General features: G+C 44.3%; 1 protein-coding gene across 3 annotated transcripts in view; it reads left to right on the forward strand.

Annotated features, from left to right (window-relative positions):
• UST (uronyl 2-sulfotransferase) overlaps positions 1-25,123 on the forward strand; it is a 347,600-nt gene that overhangs the window by 246,176 nt on the left and 76,301 nt on the right. For all 3 annotated transcript variants that reach the window (XM_087425210.1, XM_087425209.1, XM_004440946.3), the window contains exons 6-7: positions 11,988-12,085; positions 13,900-14,057. In XM_087425210.1, coding sequence (XP_087281336.1) covers positions 11,988-12,085; positions 13,900-14,057 — 256 coding nt within the window. The remainder of the gene's footprint in view (positions 1-11,987; positions 12,086-13,899; positions 14,058-25,123) is intronic.

A 25,123-nucleotide genomic window follows, 5' to 3' on the forward strand; every position in this document is an offset into this window, starting at 1 on the left:
ACAGTCCTAGGCCACACGGACAAAGCTGATAATGTCATAGGCCGGGAGCTGTATGGAAACACCAACTCTTTCAATTCAGTAGTTTTTAGACTTTTGCTGTCTTATGAAAGGAGAAATAAAATAGGAATCATCTCTAAATTTACCTTTTGTGATAAGATTAACTCCACCTAGGATTTCAATCATTCCACCCTTTCCAAAATGAAAACCAAGAGAGGTAGCCGTTGTCAAGTTCTCTACCTACACAGAAAAGAACAGGCGATCTCGTGTCTCACAAGGAAGCCGGCGGGAGGCCTGCAGGGACCCAGTCACGGGGTGGGAGAAGGAGGCAGGGGGGGTGGTGTGGGGTAGGGAGTGCCCAGGCCTCCAGCGCAGTGTCTGGTCTCCAGAGCGAGCCCAGACGTGGGTGGAGCAAGTGTCAGTGCCTGAGGGGCCCCAGCAGGGGAGGGGGGAGGATCACTGGGGATGCCAAGTGGCTCTCAGTCCAGTTTGGAGTGATAGGCACCATCAGGGAGTCCCCCCACTTATGGCAGAACCCTGGCCATTGCAGGGCATGTTGGGGGCAGACCCAGCCTTGCAGACTGAGACTAGGTTGGTGCCAGGTCCCAGCTGGTAGCTGTGGTTCCAGGCAGGACTCCTTCCTGCAGACATTTGGGGTTCTAGCCAACAGTGAAGAGGATGTTCCATGCTGGGCACCATGGACCTGTCCCAGGGACCCCACCTTCCGGCTGTGGCCGGCCGTGAAGAGAACTCATGGTCGAAGCCGCCTCCACTTCCTCGACCTGAGTGACAAGCCCAGGTGGACTGGAGTGTCAGGAACGGCTCCACAACCCGGGCCTGCTGCTGGGACCGGGGGAGGAGGCAGAAGTTCCAGGCGGGGGAGACAGATGGGCAAAGGCGTGGAATTACCTAATGACACAGTGTCGATGGCTTGTGAAGAGCGACCACCTTCTCAGAATCACCAGAGGTTCTTCTTTAAAATGCAGATTCCTGGCCTGGCCCCAGACTAACCTGTTATATCAAACACTCTGGAAGTCGGGCCAGGGAATTAGCGTTTTTTAACAGGTGCCGTGACTGATTGTTATTCCCACTGCATTGTCGATAAGAGTCCAAGTTCTTGAACAGGAGAGTGACTTGGATCAATTTGCCTTTCAGCTAAGTTACCGGGGCAACTACACGCAGAATGCATTGGAGAAGGATGGAAGGAAGAGATCCTAACTAGCTGGAGGGGAGCTGTGTGTGGAATGGGTGGGAGGACGCAGGCTAGGAAAGCATTTAGGGCCAAGTTGCAGGGCCCTCAGGGCAAGCGACAGGACATGGAGAATGGGGTGAGAGAGGAAGCAGGGATGACTCCGGGGTCTGGCCCTAGTGACTGGGGTCTCCTTTGAGCACAGACGCCCGTGACTTCAAAGATGAGTGTTGTTCAGCACGGTCCATCTGAACGGAAATTTTACAGGAGCAAATCAGTAAAAGATGATTTTGCCATAAGATCCAAGTGGAAGAAGATGACCCCACAAAGAAAACCTCGAGGACGTTCAGTGTACGCTGTTTCAAATAGTACAATTTAGAATAAGTTTCGACAAAAATGGTCCAAAATTTCTTGTTGTAGTTTTGGTAATTAAAAGGATTCTCTTTTTTTTTTTTTTTTTTTTTTTTTAATTTTTTGTTTATTGCAGTAACATTGGTTTATAACATTGTAAAAATTTCAGGTGTACATCATTGTACTTCTATTTCTGCATGGACTACATCATGTTCACCACCAAAATACTAATTACAACCCATCACCACACACATGTACCGAATTATCCCTTTCACCCTCCTCCCTCCCCCCTTCCCCTCTGCCAACCACCAATCCAATCCCTGTCCCTATGTGTTTGGTTAGTGTTGGTATTATCTACTACTTAATGAAGGAAATCATACGGTATTTGACCTTCTCCTCTGACTTATTTCACTTTGCATTATACTCTCAATGTCCATCCATGTTGTCACAAATGGCTGGATTTCATCGTTTCTTATGGCTGAGTAGTATTCCATTGTGTATATATACCACAGCTTCTTTATCCATTCGTCCCTTGATGGGCACTTAGGTTGCTTCCAAGTCTTGGCTATCGTGAATAAGGCTGCAATGAACACAGGGGTGCATGTACCTTTGCAAATTGGTGTTTTCAAGTTCTTTGGATAAATACCCAACAGTGGAATAGCTGGATCATATGGTAGTTCTATCGTTGATTTTGAGGAATCTCCATACTGTTTTCCATAGTGGCTGCACCAGTTTGCACTCCCACCAGCAGTGTATGAGAGTTCCCTCTCTCCACAACCTCTCCAACACATGTTGTTTCCTGTCTTGTTAATTATAGCCATTCTGACAGGCGTGAGGTGATATCTCATTGTAGTTTTGATTTGCATTTCCTGATAGTTAGTGATTTTGAACATCTTTTCATGTGTCTGTTGGCCATCTGTATATCTTCTTTGGAGAAATGTCTGTTCAGGTCTTTTGCCCATTTTTTAATTGGGTTGGTAGTTTTTTTGTTGTTGAGATGCATGAGTTCTTTATATATTTTGGAGATTAAGCCCTTATCAGATGTATGGTTTGCAAATATCTTCTCCCAATTGTTAGGTTGTCTTTTCGTTTTGTTGATGGTTTCCTTTGCTGTGCAGAAGCTTTTTAGTTTGATGTAGTCCCATTTGTTTATTTTTTCTATTGTTTCTCTTGCCTGGTCAGATGTGGTGTTTGAAAAGATGTTGCTAAGACTGATGTGGAAGAGCGTACTGCCTATGTTTTCTTCTAGAAGTTTCACAGTTTCAGGTCTTACATTCAAGTCTTTAATCCATTTGGAGTTAATTTTTGTGTATGGTGTAAGGTAAGGGTCTACTTTCATTTTTTTGCATGTGGCTATCCAGTTTTCCCAACACCATTTGTTGAAGAGACTTTCTTTCCCCATTGTATGTTCTTGGCTCCTTTGTCAAAGATTAGCTGTCCATAGATGTGTGGGTTTATTTCTGGGCTTTCGATTCTATTCCATTGATCTGTGTGTCTGTTTTTGTGCCAGTACCATGCTGTTTTGGTTACTATAGCTTTGTAGTATATTTTGAAATCAGGGAGTGTGATACCTCCAGCTTTGTTCTTTTTCTCAGGATTCCTTTAGCTATTCGGGTCTTTTGTTGTTCCATATAAATTTTAGGATTCTTTGTTCTATTTCTGTGAAAATGTTGTTGGAACTTTGATAGGGATTGCATTGAATCTATAGATGGCTTTAGGAAGTATGGACATCTTAACTATGTTAATTCTTCCAATCCAAGAGCACGGAATATCTTTCCATTTCTTTGTGTCCTCTTCAATTTCTTTCAGCAATGTTTTATAGTTTTCGTGTACAGATCTTTCACCTCTTTGGTTAAGTTTATTCCTAGGTATTTTATTCTTTTTGTTGCAATTGTAAATGGGATGGTATTCTTAATTTCTCTTTCTGCTACTGCTGTTAGTGTACAGAAATGCAACTGATTTTTGTATGTTGATTTTGTATCCTGCAACTTTACCATATTCGCTTATTACTTCTAAAAGTTTTCTGGTGGATTCTTTAGGGTTTTCTATATATAAAATAATGTCATCTGCAAATAGTGACAGTTTCACTTCTTCCTCTCCAATTTGGATCCTTTTATTTCTTTCTCTTGCCTGATTGCTCTGGCTAGGACATCCAATACTATGTTAAATAGGAGTGGTGACAGTGGGCATCCTTGTCTGGTTCCTGTTCTTAGAGGGATAGCTTTCAGTTTTTCACCATTGAGGATGATATTAGCTGTGGGTTTCTCATATATGGTCTTTATTATGTTGAGGTACTTTCCTTCTATACCCATTTTATTCAGAGTTTTTATCATAAATGGATGCTGTATCTTGTCAAATGCTTTCTCTGCATCTATTGAGATGATCATGTGATTTTTATTCTTCATTTTATTAATGTGGTGTATTACGTTGATTGATTTGCGAATGTTAAACCATCCCTGCATACCTGGAATAAATCCCACTTGATCATGGTGTATAATCTTTTAACGTATTGTTGTATGCGATTTGCTAGTATTTTGTTGAGGATTTTTGCATCGATGTTCATCAGTGATATTGGCCTGTAATTTTCTTTTTTGTGTTGTCCTTGTCTGGTTTTGGTATCAGGGTAATGTCAGCTTCATAGAATGAGTTAGGAGCTTCCCTCCTCAATTGTTTGGAAGAGTTTGAGAAGGATAGGTATTAAGTCTTCTTTGAATGTTTGGTAGAATTCACCAGGGAAGCCATCTGGTCCTGGACTTTTATTTTTGGGGAGGTTTTTGATTACTGTTTCGATCTCCTTACTGGTGATTGGTCTATTCAAATTCTCTACTTCTTCTTGATCCAGTTTTGGAAGGTTGTATGATTCTAAGAATTTATCCATTTCTTCCAGATTGTCGAATTGGTTGGCATATAGTTTTTCATAGTATTCTCTTATAATCTTTTGTATTTCTGAGGTGTCTGTTGTAACCTCTCCTCTTTCATTTCTGATTTTACTTATTTGTGCCTTCTCTCTTTTTTTCTTGGTGAGTCTAGCTAAAGGTTTGTCAATTTTGTTTATCTTTTCAAAGAACCAGCTCTTGGTTTTATTAATTTTTTCTATTGTTTTTTTGGTCTCTATTTCATTTATTTCTGCTCTGATTTTTATTATTTCCCTTCTTCTACTGATTTTGGGCTTTGTTTGTTCTTCTTTTTCCAGTTCCTTTAGGTGCATTGTTAGATTGTTTATTTGAGATTTTTCTTGTTTGTTGAGATAGGCCTGTATTGCTATAACCCTCCCTCTTAGACCCGCTTTTCCTGTATCCCATAAATTCTGGCATGTCGTATTTTCATTTTCATTTGTCTCCAGGTATTTTTTGATTTCTTCTTTGATTTCTTCATTAACCCAGTCGTTGTTCAGTAGCATTTTGTTTAATCTCCATGTATTTGTGGCTTTTCTGGTTTTCTTCCTATAGTTGATGTCTAGTTTCATACCTTGTGGTCAGAAAAGATGGTTGGTATTATTTCAATCTTCTTAAATTTATGGAGACTTGTTTTGTGGCCTAATATGTGATCAATCCTGGAGAATGTTCCATGTGCATTTGAAAAGAACGTGTATTCTTCGGTTTTTGGATGGAATGCTCTGTATATATCTACTAGGTCCATCTGTTCTAGTGTGTCGTTTAAGGCCAATGTTTCCTTATTGATCTTCTGTTTGGATGATCTATCCGTTGGTGTAAGTGGAGTGTTAAAGTCCCCTACTATTATTGTGTTACTGTCTATTTCTGTTTTTATGTCTGTTAATAATTGCTTTATATATTTAGGTGCACCTACATTGGGTGCGTAGATATTTACAAGTGTTATATCCTCTTGTTGGATTGTTCCCTTGATCATTATGTAATGCCCTTCTTTGTCTCCGTTTACAGTTTTTGTTTTAAAGTCTATTTTGTCTGATCTGAGTCCTGCTCCCTCTCCTTTCCTTTCATTGCCATTTGCGTGGTGTTTCTTTTTCCTTCCCTTCACTTTCAGTTTGTGAGTGTCTTTAGGTCTGAAGTGTGTCTCTTGTATGCAGGATATATATGGGTCTTGTTTTTTATCCAGTCAGCCACCCTATGCCTTTTAATTGGAGCATTTAGTCCATTGACGCTAAAGTAGCTATTGATAAGTATGTACTTACTGCCATTTTTTAACTTTTTTTTTTTTCCTCAGTGTTTTAGTAGTCCTTCTCTGTTCCTTACTTCTTCTATACAGAATTGATGGTCACTTTAGTTTGACCTCTGTCTGAAAGCTGTACTCTTTAACTACCCTCCTCCCTCCTTTTATGTTTTTGATATCATATCCAACTTCTTTTTGTGCATTTGTATCCATTACGCTCTAATCGTGGAAATAGATAATTTTTCCTATTTGTGGTCTTCTTTTCCCTTAAATCAGTCCCTTTAACATTTCTTGTAACACTGGTTTCTTGGTGACAAACTCCTTTAATTTTTGCTTGTCTGGGAAATTTTTGATCTCTCCTTCCATTTTGAACGATAACCTTGCTGGGTAGAGTATTCTTGGCTGTAAGTTTTTTCCTTTTAGCACTTTAAATATATCGTGCGATTCTCTTTCAGCCTGTAAGGTTTCTGCTGAGAAGTCAGCTGATAGCCTTATGGGGTTTCCTTTGTATGTAACTTGACATTCTCTTGTGGCTTTTAGGATTCTCTCTTTATCTTTAATTCTGGACATTTTGATTATGATGTGTCTTGGTGTGGGCCTCTTTGGGTTTATCTTGTTTGGGGCTCTCTGTGCCTCCTGTACCTGGATGTCTGTTTCCTTCCTTAGGTTAGGGAAGTTTTCATCTATTATTTCTTGAAATAGATTCTCTGCCCCCTTGTCTCGCTTTCTCTCCTTCCGGGACACCTATAACACGGATGTTAGTGCGCTTGATGTTGTCCCAGAGGTCCCTTAGACTGTCCTCACTCTTTAATTCTTTTCTTTTACCTGTTCACCTTGGGTAATTTCTTCTAGTCTTTCTTCCAGCTCACAGATCCGTTCTTCTGTATCCTCTACTCTGCTTTTGAGTCCCTCTAATGAATTTTTCATTTCCAGTATTGTATTCTTCATTTCTGATTGGTTCTTTTATATCTTCCATTTCTTTGTTGACATTCTCACTGAGTTCATCTATTCTCCTCCTCAGACCAGTTAGCATCCTTAACACTCTTAGTTTGAACTCTGTGTGGGGTAGGTTGCTCATTTCTGTTTCACTTAGTTCCTTTTCTGGGGTTTTGTCCTGTTCCCTTACTTGGAATGTATTCTTTGCCTCCTCATTTTGCCTCTTTCCTGTGCTTGTGTCTATGTATTAGGTAGGTCAGCCACGCCTCCTGCTCTTGGATAGGTGACCTTATGTAAGTGATGGCTTAGGAGGCTTCCAGTGTGCTTCCCTCAGTTCTCAATGTTCCAGGGTGGCCCCTATGTGGGCTACGTGTGCTTCTATTGTGGCCTGTTAGCTCTCCCTATAGGCGCCAGGAGGCTGAGTTATGCTCCTGGCCAGCTGTTGTAATGCTCAGCTGCTTGTAGTTGTTGTGGGCCCTTCAGTCTCTTTATCAGGTGTGAGGAGCCCCAGCACAGTTGGCTGCAAGTTCTAATACCACATCTGTGTTGCAGTATTTCTTTAAGTGAGTAGGCCCCAGCGTGGCAGGTTGTTAGGCTCAGGGCCTTAGAATTGCTGTAAGCCTCTAGCCTATTAGGTCTCTTGTCAGCTCTCTGAGGATTGCAGCTGGGTGGGGCTGGCCTCAGGCACAGGAGCACCCAATTGTTTCAGGCTTTGGAAGGTGGGGCAAACCTCCTATGTGGGTCTTTGAGAAGCACAAGTCTTCTGCAGCTGACAAGCCCTGCCGCCCACAGGTCCACACACACAGTCAACACAGTCCTGCCCGTGTGAGCGCCCGACCTCCCCAAGCGGACCCAGTCTCTCCACGGCGGAGCCCCACACACTCCGCCACCACCCCACACTCTCCACCCGCTCCTTGTGCACACCCTGCCCCGCTCAAGTCAGCTCAGTTGCCAGGCTGCAGAAAATCCAGTCACCAATCTATGCAGGCCCACACGTTGCCTGAGGGTTTGTTGTTAGGTGGGGCCAGGCTCTAGGTGGGCTGCCTGCCCTGGCTGAGCTGGATTAAATCGGTGCTCTAGCGGGTGGGACAGACTCTGGGCAGGCAGGTCTCAGGAAAACCCCCAATGGCGCTTGTGTCAGCACGCTCACACCAGGCCACAACAATGGCCGCCGCCAATGTCCCAGTCCCTGGAGAGGTCTCACCTCACCGAGATGCACTCAGGGCCTATTAGGTGAGTCTCTTGTCACCAAAGCAGTGTGCACCTTTCTTTCTGGTGATTTTAGGATGCTTTCTGGAACGGGTGAGTTTGTGCGCCGGGCCCTTTAAGAGCCAGTTTTAGTTTCTTTGTGAGCCGGGTTTTCTGGGGTGCTACCCAATGCTTTAGTAGCAGGCAAAGTCAGATATTATGCCGCTGGTCTCGATTGTGCTGGGTCCACACAATGCCCACAGCGGGGCGCCTCGGCTCAGGGGCCCCGCCTCCAGGAGGCTGCGTACCTGTGAGCTGCTCCCGGCGGCCGTGAAGCTGGCGGCTTGTGAAGGCGGCGTTTTTCCTCTCCAGAAGGGAGTCTCTGCCTCTTCTACCCCAGTTAGGATTGTCCGTTGTTGCAGGAGTTCCTCTTATCCAGTTTTCAGCTCTGTCTCAGGGGTAATTTTTCCACGAGTAGTTGTAAATTGGCTGTGTCCACGGGAGGAGGTGAGTTCAGAGTCTGCTTACGCCGCCATCTTGACTCCCTCCCTCAAAAGGATTCTCTTAATTATCTGGAATGTTCACTTATAGAGAAGATCTCATTTCCCTAATAACGTGCAAGTGTGAGCAGAGTGGTCTTAGGTTTAGGCCCAATCTTAAAAGAGGGCTAGACTGGGGCAGGGGGGAGCATTGCGAGTGATATATGCAGAGACCGGGGGACCAGATGAGCAAATCAGATCAAGTGCTGGCCAGTGGGTCAACTCGGCTAAAGTCATCACCGTGATGAGCATCTGAGAGCAGCGCTTAAAATAAATATTAAAGTTTTTGTTTAAAGCAGCCGTATCCTAGAAACACTTGCACGGAATGAAAGAATGAAGTTGTATAATCATTTAAAAATATATATGTACTAAGAGAACTTGAGTATAAAGAGCTGATTGTAAAAAGCAACACAGGATAGTGAAGCCACACGCCGAAGATAAAACCATTAAGGTGGGGAAACCAGATGGTCCCGGGGGACTGGACGGTGCCCGTCAGGGCAGGACACTGGACGAGCAGCTGTGTTGACACTTGCCCCATTCAGTTTCCCAGGACACTGGAAGGTCACTCGCTGAAGGCCTCGGCTCCAGTAAGAGTGGACTGTGTGAGTGGCTGGGCGCCGTCTCCTGAGGCCCCTCGTCCATGAGCTGCTCGCTGTGGCTGGGCGTGGGTCTTCACAGCCCCTGAGCCATCTCTTATGTATGTCCGCCTCTAGCCTTCCCATAGGATGGGTCGTGGCCAATGCCGTTCATCAACCTAATGGGCCCAAATGAAACTCCTTAAAATCCCCCGGGACATGCCTCCATCTAAGAAAAGAAGCTGGTTAACAGCCTTCTTAAACTAGGAATTTATGTCTTCCCATAAATTGACCCCGTGAGGTTGTTTGTGGATTCCAGTGGGGAACTGGCCTCCTTAGGCCCCTGCACCTCCTCAGCCTCCCACTCCCACCCCAACCAGCTGACGTCCCACCGGCTCCAGGCCAGGATCTCTGGGCAGAATCAGGGCTGCGTGTCTTGGCTTTTTCCTTCTGCCACCGGTTCATTCATTCACTGAATATTTATTGCGCCGCTGCTTTTTCCAGGCAGGGTGCTAAGCGCTGGAGACGCAGTGAACAGACCGTCTGTGCTCTAACGGACTTACCACCTAAACAAATAGTGACACAAGTTCTTATTAAGAAGCAGCTGTAAGGTGAACTCTGGTGAAGCCTGGGTGCTGTGAGTCTCTGTGGGAGGCTGTGCCGCCCGCCCCTCCTGTTGAGGCAGGTCTCTGGGGGGCTGACTGTGTATGGGACACATCTCTGGACACCCCCAAACCACCGTCTTTTCACTCTGCCCTTTGGTGTGAAATCCTGACCTGAGTGGACAGGCACTGTGCCTCTGACCACACCTGTCCTGGCCGGAGTTCCCTTGCGCTCTGCCTCACACCCAGCTCCTGGCTCTGTCCCTCTGACCACAGCCCAGTTATTGGGTCCTCTGTCCTAAGGCTCAGGTCCCTGCCAGAGGACACCCGGAGTGTGAGGGAGGAAAGGAGGTCTGAGCATCTTCACAGCAAAGCCCGGTCACCCTCCTACACAAGCGTTGGTTTGTTTTACGATATGTAAATCTCCTCCTACTTTCCTGATGATAAAGTAAAATACGTACGTTATAATAAATGCTAACATTTCAAAAATGAATAAAGTAAAAGATCAGTGTATCCCCATCTTCCATCACATCTACCACCATAAATAACTACTTTTAGTCTGGTGTTCATCTTTCCAGATGTTTTGTGTTTGTGTAAACAATGGTCTATTTTTATATTGTCATACATGTTCCTATTGTGCTATAATCGACTTTATTTCATTGAAAAGTCATGACAGTCGCTTTTCAGGACAGTACATGTAGGTCCCCCTGATCCTTCCCAGGTGCCCAGTAATTCGATGTAGAAGGTACCATAGCTTCTCGGTGAATCAATCCCCCATTAACGAACGTGTAAGCTCTGCCATTTTGTTGTCATAAATCTTGAAGCGATGAATGCTCTTATACGTACATGGCTCTGTCAGATTCTTCTCAGAAGGTGTTTTGGGTCTAACATCATGCGTTTTTAATGGGTTTTCACACACAATGAGGCATTCTTGATCACCCTTCACTTAACGCATGGCTGGGTGGACTGATGGACGCCACCCCGTGGGTTTCCAGTCTCTTCCTCTCTGGGAACTGAGCACCTCTGCTCCCCACAGTGGACGCAGGTGCTTAGTTAGAGTGTGTTTGCTGCTGAATCTGTTTATTGCAGTTGAGTGTGTTATTGTAATTGTGTAATTTATTTGATTGGTATATAAACCAAAGAAGCATGAGGGAGGAAAGAAAGGGCTGTTGTTAAAAAAAAAACAAAAGAAAAAAGCAAAAAGAAATTTGTTATATTTTTCTGATTCCCAACTTAAAAAAATTTTCTTAATAACTAACCACCTACCCCAACCATATCAGATGCAGTGGCTTCAACTGACTCAAACTTCGTCGACCATGTGAACATGTTAGCGAGTTCCATCCACTCTTGATCTGCCTTGCCAGTATTGTCTCTGGAAAAACATCCCATAGCTCTTTGGTTTGTGTGTAAATTGGGTTATCTTTTCTCCTTAGAAATACCTAAGAACCAGGCATGTCTTATCTAGGGTATCAATGTAATCGGCCTTGATAAAGTTGATTCTTAGCCCTGCGATGCATCCCCACCAAGCCATTGCAAGCTCTTGTAATGCTCACAGAGACACCATGGTCAACCTCATAGAAGAGAAATAGAAGATCTGGGAATCACACTGTTGCCTTTGTAAGTGAGAGAATGTCTGTACAAACATCCTGTCACTTTTTTTTTTTTTTTGGTGAGGAGATTAGCCCTGAGCTAACATCTGCCAATCCTCCTCTTTTTTGCTGAGGAAGACTGGCCCTGGGCTAACATCCATGCCTCATCTTCCTCCACTTTATATGGGACGCCGCCGCAGCATGGCTTGCCAAGTGGTGTGTCAGTGCATACCCAGGATCTGAACCAGCGAACCCTGGGCCACCACAGCGGAGCGCGTGCACCTAACCGCTTGCGCCACCAGGACAGCCCCCATCTTGTCACTTTTTAATCTAAGATAACAATAGAAATGATTTTATAGCCCCTCCAAAATCTACAGACGCTTTATATCACTATTATAGGTACTTAATAATTCTTTATTGGACATACGGATAAACAGGGAAACACGTTTCCACAGGGCTGGCTGTACAGGGATCTCTGATTAAGTCAGAATGAATGAAGAATTAAGTCATACTGAGTTCACTCAACAAATATTTGTTAAGTGCCAACTGTATACCAGTTGGCTGGTAACTTCCAGGGTGACAACAAGCCGCAGTGGGTAGAACTGCCCTCAAGACACCTGTTATCCAGCTAAAGACTTCAGGCCACTGGGGATGCAGACATGCAGTTTCCCCGCAGAATGAGCTCTCTGAAAGGCTCTGACCACGTGTGCACTGGTCAGTGGACAGGATGGTGTGAGGCAAGAGGAACGTCTTCTCATGAAATCTGTGAATTCTCTGCGTCTCCTCAAGGCTTGTGCATGTAATCTAAGTCTCATTTTCACTTACACTCTATGGCGTTTGACAAAGCCCTGCAGAGACTACGAGACACCTCACTGCTGTGTTTTCTCTTCTAGGATATCAATGAGTGTATTCTTGAAAACTATCCCGAGTGTTCCAATCCCAGGTTATTTTACATCATTCCGTACTTTTGTGGACAGCACCCCAGATGCAGGTAAAGACTAACGGCTCATGCCGCGTGAATGTGGAGAACGATGGCGGAAAACCCGCCAACTGGCACTGCATGGGAACCTTCCGTATCCCTAGTCTCGCAACCTTCTGGAATTCAGTTAATATTTACTGTTAAGCTCTGAAGATATCGCATTTGAGACTCTGAAGGTCCTATAAATAAGGAATTTAACAAACCAAGGTCTGACAGAGGCCTTGGGAACCCCCGTAAACCTGGGTAACTAGAATGCCAACCAAACAGTGTCTCTCTCGTGAGACATACCTGGTAGGAAGAGAGGGAAGCACCTTCTAGTGAGGGCCCCTTGGGTTCACTTGGATGCCAGACCTTCTTTAGAGAGTGACTTACTCAGATAGTAAGGGCCCCTGGGGTGTGGTTTGCACACCTCCTGCATCAGCCTCCCTGGGGTCCTCGTTAGGAAGCTATCTCCCCACAGTCTCTGCGGCGGGGCACAGCCCTTCGCTGCCCCCTCCCGGGTGACTCTGGTCTAGCTACAGTCAAAACTCATTGTACTGGACAAATGTAGCCTCAGAGAAGAAATGCTAGTAACAGTGAGTATTATCTTTGCTTGGTGGGAAAGAAACCCTGTTATCAGAAGTGACATTTTTTCCCCCAAAAAACGTTGATTAGAAGGCCCGTTGTGTTCCTGAAGAGACCGCGGGAGACAGTCGTTTCTAAATTGCAGCTCACTCACTGTTCTTTTTGCTTACACTGCGATCACTGCTTAATTATCATGTGTATCGTTGTTATTGCTCTTTGGTTGAGTTCACCATATCACAAGAGTTGTCTGTGGTCAGAATTCTAGGGCTAGATGTGTCAGTTTTCTGCTGTATCTTAAACAGCCCAAGTTCAGGCCTCCCCCTCATCCTCATGCCACCCGCTTCCCGGTCAGTGCTTCAGACACTGGGAAGATCTGGGGCCAGATGACTCGCTTTCTGTCACAATGAAGATACTTATTCCAAGGAACAGAATTCTAACTCCCTACGATGTTTTTTAATTATCTATTTCCTGATCTTGGGGAGAGTACTCATGGTGTCTTATCTTGGTACACACACCATGATTTTCAGAACTCTTTCAAAATGTCACCTTGTTCCATCTAGATAACAATTATTTGAGCTAGATAAAGGTTATTATTACAGTTTTGCAAAAGACAATCCTGGCTGGCCCAAATCTCCCCTGATGGTAAATGCCAGCCGGGCCTGGGGCCCAAGCTCCCCGTCCGGGGCTCTTCTCACTCACGTCAACATTGTCGACTCAGAGATCTGCCTTACAAACGAGATCAGACTGTTTTCCTTCTGTAATCAAAAAAAAAAGTCTTAAAATTCTTTGAGGAATAAGATGATTAGCAGACATGACCTGACACCTATTTCGATTTCTACAGAAATACTATGTCAGTAAGTTTCATATTTCAAAATCTCTTTCTTTAATTGGTTTGGTTTGGTCCTTCTGTTAGAAAGGCATTCTAATCACCCCTGGATGGGTGTTTATTAGGACGTACGTCCCTGTGCCTGTATTCTTTTTGCAACAAGTCCTTAGGCCAGGCTCACTGAGTTCGAGGCCCGGGGCTAGGCATTCGGATCGGATGGAAGGGCTGGAGGTGAGATGGCGTGGAGGGCAGGGGGCCAGCGGGAAGGACCCGGGAAGGCTGCTGGAGGCAGCTCCGTCTGGGCTGGTCCTTGGAGGCAGTGGGGTTTGGACTTGTGCAAATGGGGGGTGGGTAAGAAGAGATCAACGTTCAGCGTGTTGTTGCTGTATTTCGAAAACGAATCTTCGATTTAAAACCCATTTTTGTGTCCATACAGGGAGCCTGGTGAGTGGGCCCTCGAGAGAGCAAAACTGAACGTGAATGAAAACTTCCTGCTGGTGGGGATTCTGGAGGAGCTGGAAGATGTGCTGCGTTTACTGGAAAGATTGTTACCTCATTACTTCAAGGGCGTGCTCAGTATCTACAAAGACCCAGGTACCTCTGTAAGCAAGCTCTGTCTGTAAGCAAGCTGTTCCCTGTTTCGAGAGTCACTCACCTCGAAAAGGGCTCAGGGAAGAAGGGAGTGAAATCATCTCTTCTGTTAAAGAACGGGAGTTCCACGGTTAGATTCGTGGGATTCGGGTGCCCAAACTTTGAGCTTCAGGTCCCAGCATCAAGTTGCCATGTCTTGAAGGCTTGATGGTTCCATGTTTCCCTTTGGAAAGTACAGTTGGCAACATTTCATTGGCCTTGTCCTGAGTGTGTTGCTGGGGTGAACCAATGGAGTCCACTGGTGGAAATGTGTGGGAGCATGAAGGAGCCGCCATGGGGAGCAGTACCTCTGGCCCTACTTCCATTTGACAACAGCCCTCTGGTGAAGGAAATCCTGTTGCTAGAATAGACAGAGGAGCAAACTGAAAATACAATTATGATTTTATCCTAACAAATGGCGTGGTTTCCAAACAGAAACGAGAAACAGAAGGCAGCAAAGCAATTAAAAGGGTTGCCCATAGTATCCCTTTAAATATAATTACTTTCCGAAATCCATCACTTATTTTTCTCATTATTATTTTATCCTGAGAGAACGACAAAACAGTATCGTTTCTTTCGTACTCTTCTTAATCTACTGTTGCCACAATGAGCCTTGCATACTAATTCACTAATTGGTTTATTGTTTTGTTTTGCCGTCCTGCATTGGGAGACGGCATTCTGCCTTGTAGAAATAAGGCGCAGGTAAAAGGCTCCCCAAAGGCAGCCTGCTTCCTCACATTCCACAGCCAGGCAGGGACCTCGCATCACACCTGCATCACTGGCGGGTACCAGTGCCCAGGTAAACTGGTCTTTGCCTAGAGGAGCCCTGAGTTCTGTTCCGTAAGGGGGCCCTGCCACCACCAGTGACTTCTGGAGGAAGATGGCTGGCTGGTGGATGCTCCCTTAGTCTCCCAGCTCTCTCACTCAGAGATAAATTCTGACATACCTACACACAGGAACATTACCGAGAACCTCCAGGTGTGCCCTGCCCATGTGTCTCCTCGGCAGGAAAGGTGGTTTGAATAGCCAGAAGCATAATAAACCCTAAATACTCAGTTTTTCAAACTAGGTCTTCCTTTGCCCTTTCAACAATGGGCAATTTAAAGAGTTTAAAGAATTTAAAGAGTTGTGACCAGTTTTTAGCTCTATAAAACAACATAAACTCTGGTCTTTATGCAAGGAGGGGTCTTATCCTAAATTAGACTCCTTTGAATAAAAGGCTTACGTTGTTCATTGTTATTTTCCCTCTTTGGCTTTATCTTGCTGTACAGCATGCGTGTGTTTCCATGTGTGCATGTGTGTGATACACAGTGTGAGATAAGAGGCTGACTGGATCTGGAGACACGCAGTTGTCCCATAAGATGAACACTCTCTTGTCCCCGCATTTGGGAAGAGTTTCAGTGGTCCACATCACCCACCTCACCCATCCTGTGATCTGGAGCTGACACCCTTCACAGGATGCCGCAGCCCGGCACACCGACGGGGGGTGGGCCTGATAACTCAGATGAGGACGTTTTTTATCTTCGTTCTTCTTAAATACAAATAAACCACAAACAAAAACCTTCACCCAAAGAGCCCACTTACCTGCTGTCATCAGAGTATGTCATCTGTACCTCCCAACTCTCTTCTGCATTTAAATACGTGACTTCGCAGAAATCGTGGGCCTTCATCCCATGATCTGTAAGCACGTTAATTAAAGTAGAACATATTTCTGAAAATTGAGTTACTGTTAGCTCTTCTGCCTTCAGCTACGATCTTTCCACCTATAAAAACATATTTTTCCCTTTGAGTTTGGCATAGCACCGTATTAAATGCCTCTGAGGTTTGCTGCCTCAGGGAATAAGGGACGGCTGGTATTCCTGTGTAGTGGGATGAAAGGTTTCCAGAAGCCCAGGGCCCACACGTGGCCAGTCCACACAGTCCAGCTGTACTAGTGGTTCAAATAGGAAAAGACGTCTATACTGCCCTCTGCACCCGCCCTCCCAGGGCACCTGCCACCTGGCTGCCCCTCAACCTCCACAACAATAAATGAAAGGGGTAATTCACGGCCACACATGGGGTCTTCAGGACTCTGGCCCAGTGCTGCACTCAGCAGCTGTTCTGAATTCAGTTCCTGAGTGGAGCTGGTGGTTAAATATTTTGAATATCACCCCAGTATAACTCTTGGCTGCCACGTGGCGTGTACTCAACAAAATGACCTTTGAGTGATTCTTCAGTGACTGCCACTGTGTTTTGTGGTCTCTTGGGCATCTTCTTGAGAGATTTTTCTTTGTTGATATAGGGGAGGAAGAACTATTCCTCCACCCTCTAGGTCCTTCTGGCTGGTCTAAGAGTTAAACTGACGTGAGACAAAATAACAAGAGAAAATCAAACAAAGTTTAATAACATGTATGCATGGGAGAAACCCAGGAAAACTGAGTAACTTGCCAAAATGGCGGAAGCCTCTACCTTAAATACCATCTTCAGCTAAAGACAAAGGAGGATGTTGGGGGTAGGGGTTTGGGACTTCAAAGTAGAGGAAGGCAATTCACAGGGAGATGGAAAAGCAAATGTTTGGTAAACATGTTTGCTGGACGTCTATAGACAGTGTGATCCAAGAGAAAGAACTTTGACAAAAATGGGTTTAGCAAGGCTCCTCCCAGTCTACCACACCTGGAGTTATCTATGGTGAGAGCTTCTTCCTGGAACTGGTCTTCTATCTTGAATTCTTTTAGGCAGTTAGGGGAAAGGTCCAAGTTCCTTTCAGAGTCTTTTGTCCTTAAAAATAATCAGCCAGAGGCTGGCCCAGTGGCCTAGTGGTTAAGTTCCGTGTGCTCTACTTTGGCAGCCCAGGTTCGGTTCCCCAGCATGGACCTACACTACTCATCGGCAGCCATGCTGTGGGCAGCGACCCACAAACAAAATAGAGGAAGATGGGCACAGATGTTAGCTTAGGGCGAATCTTCCTCAGCAAAAAAAGAAAATAAAATAATCAAGCCAACAAGACATATTTTAGGGTCACCAGTTCTGACCCCCACAGTGACACTGAAGGCCAAGCAGCTCCACGGTGTCTCTGTCCCAGACAGATTCCCCCGAGGCAGGGGACAGGAGAGAGCGTCCGCTCCTGCCAGCTTCTCAATGTCTTTTAGCCTCTGCAAGGACTAAGCACGTGTCTTCTTTTCTCGTGGCCGCAGGTCAGCGAGTTAGTGTCAAACAGGTTCAAGAAGGAGCAGCAGTGACTCACTTTAGTCATTCACACCAGAGCCGCCTCGTCGGCACATTTTTAGTCTAAATTCATGGATTATGGCACACTCAAATTATTGCTTTTGCTTTTTATAAAAGAATTTTATAACTGAGTAGCCTGGAAAACAGAGGGAAGAAAAACTAAAATATAAGACCCGGGGATCTAGGCACCCTTCACTCATTGTAGATTAACTGGCCATGGAGCTGGATTAAGAGGCAAGCATTCCACTTGTCATTCTTCTTTGGTGCTTGTCCTGTTATTTTAAAAAATGCAGGTGTGTGCTGGTTTTTAGTAATCCCCCTCCAGAAATATGGAAAATATTTAGACAAGTCTCATTACTGAAGAAGAAGCACTGATAGCAATGACTATTTGGGGAACCAGTAAAAATAGTCATGTCTGTTCGTCAAATGGGTTCTTGCTTATTCTACGTTGGAATTCATTCACTAATTATTAATTCAATATTCATTAATTCTTTCTGATCAGTACTGCTGGTTCCAATAACCCACCATTTAGAGGAGTTAAAAACGTCCCTAAATAACAGCTTAACTGTTTGCCCCCTATTCATTTCTTATAGGAAAGTGTGCTGACAAGTAAATTTGTCTCCTACCAAACATATTTGAGAATTAGTCTTTAGAAATTAAAAAAAAGTTTAGAGTTACTTTATATTAATGTTTTACATTCTGTGGAGACCTGGTTAGCGTATCTCAGAAGTTTGCTAGTAAGTACTCAAGATGAGATAAAAATGAAGGTTTTAGCTTGATGGATAAGCAGGAGGACAGCTCAGGTGTTTCTTACCAGCCAGGGGCCGTGGCTGATGTGGAGTCGAGTAAACTGGGTACAAGAGTTCAGTACACTCCTGCCAGCCTGGGGGTGAGTCTGAATTAGGGAGAACCAAGGCCCAAGCAGATTTACTGGGTAGGGGCGACCTCACTGGTTTAACCTATACAGTCTCATTTTTTATTGATTAATCTCAGTTCCATTTGCCCATTACTTACCTTTTTAAAATGAGAAACTGGACCCAGCCCAAGGGATTTGAGAGACTGACCTGTGGTCGTCCACTGAAATGTGAAAGTAAGGACAGAACTCACATATTTCTGAGCCACAGGCAGGAACGTGTTCATGAATGCTTTTCCTCCTTAAAAACCGACGTGCTGAGCCATCACTATTTTTCTTAGTCATAATTGCTTTAGGAGCTAAAATCACAGTGGTGATTTTTTTGGTCAAAGGCCAAAATAAATAAGCAGACTAATTAAGACAGAGAACAGGGAATATCTGTGATGGGATAGTCCTTATGTGAAGGTCCCTCTCATAAACCCTTGACTTGGCAAATAACTGAGCAGTCCTGGTTCGGTAGCGCCACCTAGCAGCCAGACGTGGAACTACACGACCTGATATTAACCTGTTACCGTCCTCCTTTCTGGGATCTTCAAAGCTCGTGTATCAATTCTTTCCCCTTGTATTTTAAATACTTTCCATTACTAGCATTACATTAGTATTCATTTTCCACTTGTTCCCATCACAAATGTAAACCTTGGAGCCACAGTAGGGAACTTCCTAGGCTTCTGGGGGCTGCCTTGAGAATCTGGCCACCAACTATCACAAAGGAAAAGTGTGTAATTCCAAACAAATGACTTACCTACTAACTTCGAGGATTTAAGTTCATTCATAAATTGGGTGCTTCGTTTTTAAAAATTATGTTTACTTACATGTTTCTATAAACAATGATGGAGTAAAAATTTAAATATTATATTTTTTCTATGCATGAATGATAATTAGACCTCCCATTAGGAGTACAGTGTTGTACTCTCTGAGTTCGTTTGCATCGCAGTATTTAAGTCTGAGGACATTTGCACAGCAAACAATAGCAGATATGTAGAAGAGAAAATTTAATAAAATCTGCTACAGGAAAAATTCAAGGTTTCATCCATCTATCAATAAAAATGTCAGACAGTTAAATCCTAAATGATTAAAGCTTGGCCTATGTATCATAAAGAACAGTCGTTCTTTGAGGAACGAGCGCTGAGCTGTGAGTTAGAGGAGACTTGTGGTTCTCTTTCTGCCACAGGTCTGCCCATGTGCCCCGGGCAAACATGGCTGTGCGTGGAGAAGCTCTAAGGTCTGTGTTATCATCGTATTAAAGTCTCAAGTACAGTGTTTTAAGGCTGCTCGTCTACTTTTTGTTGGTTAGCACAATCATGGGGTGCTTTTTCAAAAAAAAAACCCACCACTCCTTGGACAGTCCCCATTGCTCTAGGAACTCCCACGGTTAGTTATAGGGCCTCTGTCGCCCCCTAACGGACACGACAGAATCCTGGACGGAGGGTTATTGGTTCTGGATCGGTTCTTCCCTGTGGCTGGTGATGTTGAGGTGATCAAGACAGGCACACCGGCGCAGACTCTCTTGTCACGATCTCCATCCCTTTCTCTCCACGCGGTATGCATTTCTGTTGAGAAAACAGGATACCATGATGCTTAGAGCACGGGATCCGGAGCAGACAGCCTGGGTGTGAAAGCCACTCCTCCACTTATCAACTATATAACCCAAGGCAGGGGAAAACCCCTCTAAGCCTGAGTTTCTCCATCTGTATAAGGTGCAGAAACAATACTGTTTACTTTACAGGGTTGTTGTGAGACAAACCTGATCAGATCATGCAACGCCCTTACCCCAGAACTTAACATATGATAAATGTTCGATAATTAGCAATAGCAATAGCTAATAGCTTGCCAACCACATCACAGGGGAGAGACAGGGCCTGTGTCTGTGAGCAGCTAGGACTTCAGCCTCTCTTTGTGACTTCTACGTTAAAAGAGAGAGAGAGAGAAAATGACGAACCTTGACTTATGTCATCAGTCACTATGACAGTGAAATAACATGCCTTTAAGAAATAGTATTTCCGATTTAGGAAGAGGGGAACAGTTATATTCTGGCCAATACCCTATTCCTGAAACAATCATAGGGAGGGAGTTGACTGGAAATATTACTACAGTGACACCTTCAGGGGCTGAAAACACACATCATCCAAGTCACATCATCCAAGGATAATCATCTGTTTTTATCCTTGAACTCTTACCAGAAATCTCAGGGAGTTAAGATTTCAACTTTAAATGAAACCCACTGTTGAGATGTGATTGGGGCCAATTACCATTAACTTGTACTGAATGTTGAATTTTTCAGACTGTTATATATCATGTTATTTAGCAGATATAGGATGAGTGTCCAAAGATTTGATGGATTTTATTTTAAGTAAGACCCCAAGATTTAGTTCTTGAAAAACCTTTATTTTGTTTTCCATATGCAGAATTACATACTTCAGAACGCTGTTAATAAATTGAAGTTTGTCCAGCAGGTGGCAGTGCCTCTCCATGTTCTCAGATTTCCTAATACAGTTTGCATCTGCAGACAGGAGTTCACATAATACTTGAACACAGATGTATAATTATGCCCAATTTGGGTCCTGAAAATGGGATCCTGAATATCAAAGGGATTCCAAGTACAATTGGTTGCAGTGGTCCAATCTATATTATAGGAGATCCAATGGGGTTGGACAGCGGACCGAGTTTTACAATTAAATAAGTTTATGTGGGTTAAAAAAATATATACTGTCAACTCTGGTTTTATACAAATAATCCATCACTCTACAATGTCTGGAGTAAACAGATGCTGTCTCATCTTTCATTTCCATTTTTATTTCTCACTTCGTGTTGTTTTTGTGCTACAACACAACAAAAACATTCTGGAACCTCACAAAGATACAACTGATGGTGAGGAGGAAGTCAGACTCTCCATCTATAGAGACCAATGAAGGTGTTTTAAAAAACTCTATTATCATTAATAAAAATAGGACTCCACTTTGCTATTGGTTCATCTACCATCAATATTCTCCATAAAGATTTTTCACCAGCCACGCCCTAGACTCAGATTCTAATCACGTTGGCACTGAATTACGTGTGTGTGTACAACCATTTACGTTCAGACAACTAAACTCCTTATTATACAGCAGTCCTATCTGAGTGAACAGTCTTGGGTCACAAAAGCATTAATAGCTTATAATAATTTGCATAGCAATCTGCAGTTTATAAAGCACTTTCCTATAGATGATCTGATTCGATTCTTGCACGAATCTTCTGAAGTTGAGGAAGACAGAGTCCTTGTCACGTTTTCTACACAAGGAAGCAGAGATTCAAAGAGCTTGAACAACTTGCCCCCAGTGACCGAGTCCTGGGTGACCACAGATGTGCAAGCTTCTGCCCCAGAACCACCACAAAGACCGTGAACTCTGACCCTCCAGAGCTTCTTCAAATTTAATCGATAATTCAGAGGTTAGGGGGTATGCAGTTAAAGGTCGGAGCTTAAAAATAAAATCTACAGATTGTCTCTGTTCAGCATGTGGTCTGTTCCCTGGGGAATGTGGTTCAGACGCCATCACAGATCGCCAAGGTATTATCCTAACCCAGCATGTGGTCATCCACACGAAAGAAAATAAACTTGAAAATGGATCCATTTGACATGGATGGGAGCTGGAGGGTGGTAGGGAACAGTAGTGCTAGACCTTTAACATAGTGTCTAAAAATTAAAACTGAAATTGTGTGACTGTTTCAGCTGTAGCTGTTGAGTAAATAGTTAAAATTAACGTATAATGGGAGCGTCTCTTTAGATGAACTCCTAAATGCTGAGAGTTTTTTGGTGAACATTTTCCTGAAGGGACTTTACAACCGCAGACTGGCAGTTTTATTCAGCTTACAGAAACGTCACCTTCTCACAAGGATTCAGCCTCTAGACGTGTTTAATCGATTTGAGGAAGTCTTAAGTGGCAGCATAATCTATATGCTTTTGACCCATTTCAGCTATAATTGTTAATTTTATTGCAAATAATAATGACCTTGAATTATGTTATTTCTAAATGTATTTTTTACTTGCTTATTAATTTGCTCTTCCCTTGAGATCATCCTCCCTCCGGGAGAAAGCCTGTCCAATTTTATTACGATTAATGGGAAAATAGGACTTACTTTACAGACATCGATTTTCTAGTAATAACTTTCCAAAATTATTTCTCTTCTGTGAAAACTAATATTTGAGTAGCAGGTATAATCTGAAAATACCAGAAAAATGCAACAAGTGTTTGAGTGTCTGCATTCTGCCGGTCCTCAGGAAGGGCAGGGTAAAGATCAAGAAAACCAGGTCTAGGGGCCTGCCCCGTGGCTTATCGGTTAAGTGCGCGCACTCCGCTACTGGTGGCCTGGGTTCGGATCCTGGGTGTGCACTGACGCACCGCTTCTCCGGCCATGCTGAGGGAGCGTCCCACATACAGCAACTAGAAGGATATGCAGCTATGACATACAACTATCTACTGGTGCTTTGGGGAGAAAAGGGGGGGAAACAAAAAAGAAAAAGAAAAAAGAAAACCAGGTCTAGCCTGAAGGCCATCACAGGCAGGGCCGAGGGAGCTCTTCCTAGTCAAGATGTTTGTGCCAGGCTTTGAGGGGTGCATAGGTGTTCGCGGAAGGAGGCATTTTAGGCATAAAAATAACACGAGTGCAGGCATGGAAGTGTGAAGGCACAGAAGCACCAGAGTGTGGGAGGCCCGAGGGGCGGTCTGGCCCACGTGGGCCTTTGCGTGCTGACCTGCCTCTTGGAGCCGGGTGCCCCAATTCCTCAGGGCTCAGTCACCCTGCTGCTGAGACGGTCCTGCCCAAGACAGGAAAAGCATCAGCAGCCTCAGCTCTCCAGGCGGTGCAACCTGGAACTGAGTCACTCAGACCAATCCCAGAAGCAGTGGCCAAGCCACAGTTGCCAGAGGGCCGTGTGTCACCCCCCAACCCCCAGTGCCCCTGCCCTCTGCCAAGCCCGACCACCACCCAAGGCTCCCTCACTTCCTAATGGGACATGCCAGGTTCCCTAGTGCTGAGGTTCTTCTCCTTGCTGTCTTCCCAGTCTCCCCACCTAAGACCCAGCCACCCTCCATGCCCGGGGCATCCATTGGCTCCGGTCAGCCCTGCGTGCCTTGCACACATCTCCAGACACCAACCACTGCCCTGCCTGACCGCCTAGATGCGCCCCTTCGCCCACCAGCTGTGAGTCACCGCTGACCCAGCTGAGCTGGCTGTGTCCCCTGTCACTGCCTCTGGTCTTCATGGCCTCCCTGGCCGGGAGCCCTTGGAATCATCCCTGCAGAACAGTTTCCCCCGCCCCCACCTCCCACACCACGCACCCTGGGAAGTCGATCCCTTCTAGGTCCCAGCCTCATCCTCTGGAGACCCCCGGATGCCCCCCACAGCGTGGCCGGGCCTGGGAGTGTGCAGTTTTCTCTCTTATGATTCATTTCCCCAGACGAAAAGCTGGCTAATAATATCAGGGTGTGTGGTGGAGGTACCAGCCTGCTTCTGTGTTTAGAGGTGAATTTCTTCTACTTTAGAATTTAATCACTTCTACTTTGAGCAGTTTTTAGTTGAGCTTGACAGTAACATGCTTTGCATTGAGTAAGAGTATTACTAAGGCATGGAATTAGTCACCGCAAATTTCAATTTTTGGACTTTCCTGATAACTTTGCAAAACTGAAATGCTTCTGAAGCCTGGGGAAAGAAGATTCAAGAGAGACCTGACCCCAGAGGGTGATAGCTGATCTTTATAAAAGACCCTGTGATTTTCCTGTCTCTCATGCCAGAACTGCCAGGGTCCCCGTCCACCCGCGGCTTACCGTGGGGATGTGGGAAGAGCACTAGACAGGAGATTTCAGAACTGTCTTTGTGCCCTTGGCTCAGGGCCTAGCCTCTCTGACATTCTTTGCTTATAAAACGTACCCCCAGCTGGGATGAAGTGCAATCCTTACCCATTTTGCATGACTCAACGTTTTACAACGAAAGCTTCTATTTTTGTTTGGTTAAATCTTTTTCAAATAAAAATATCATTTCCTGGTCTGTATTTTTTTTTAAGATCTCAGACATTTTTATCAACGTAGAATGTCCTAGCTTTTCACATCTTGCAAATGGCATTGGACTGTAAAAGAATACAATGAAAAACCACAAATATACCTGTGCACAGACGTGCTGTTTTCTGTGGTTCCTTGTGGGCTATATTAAGCACATAGATTTCGTTGTCCACAAACCTATGGAGAAATCCCGCATAATTCCCCACTGATGAGAACAGGAAAGTTTTGCTTGTCGAATGGGAGTTGCAGACACTCTGGAAAGTCTTTCATCTCCCCAATTTTCACCATGAGCACCAGGGACTTCTGCCTTTTCACAGCCAGACACTCCTGGAGCTGTTTTTCAAAACATGTGTTTCTAGAATTTTACGTCCCTGTTTTTTTTTTTTTTTTAACTATAATTTATTTATTAAAGTAATGCATGTATATAATTAAAAATCAGACAGTCCTAAAAGACTTATAATGAAAAGCAGCAGTTTCCTATTTCAACCCCCCTCATCAGGGAATCTGAGTTTGCAGAGGCAAGAACACTTTCAGCACGGTTAGCTGCTCTTCTGATAAGCACTACACTATTTATAACTAGTATGCATAGGCTGCTATTTCTCGATCTATTTATTTGAGACATTATTTAGCTCTCTTATTATTCCCATTACCCTCTCCTCTCCCTCCTCCACCCACCCCCATGGTTATATCCACATCTTAGATGCAGAGTCCCTGTTTCCATTACTGTGACTATGTAACATTTTATTTGCTGCTGATGCAAGTAGTACACCATGATTTTGTTTCATTTCTTGCACAACTTTTTGTTTTCCCTGGAATTAATTATTGCCTTGGTTTTTTTTTTAATTTGCTTAGATTTATTTGTACCTATCAACATTTTCAAA

This window comes from Ceratotherium simum, chromosome 38, assembly GCF_057802395.1.
Source record: "Ceratotherium simum simum isolate JZ-2026a chromosome 38, ASM5780239v1, whole genome shotgun sequence".
NCBI lineage: Eukaryota > Metazoa > Chordata > Mammalia > Perissodactyla > Rhinocerotidae > Ceratotherium > Ceratotherium simum.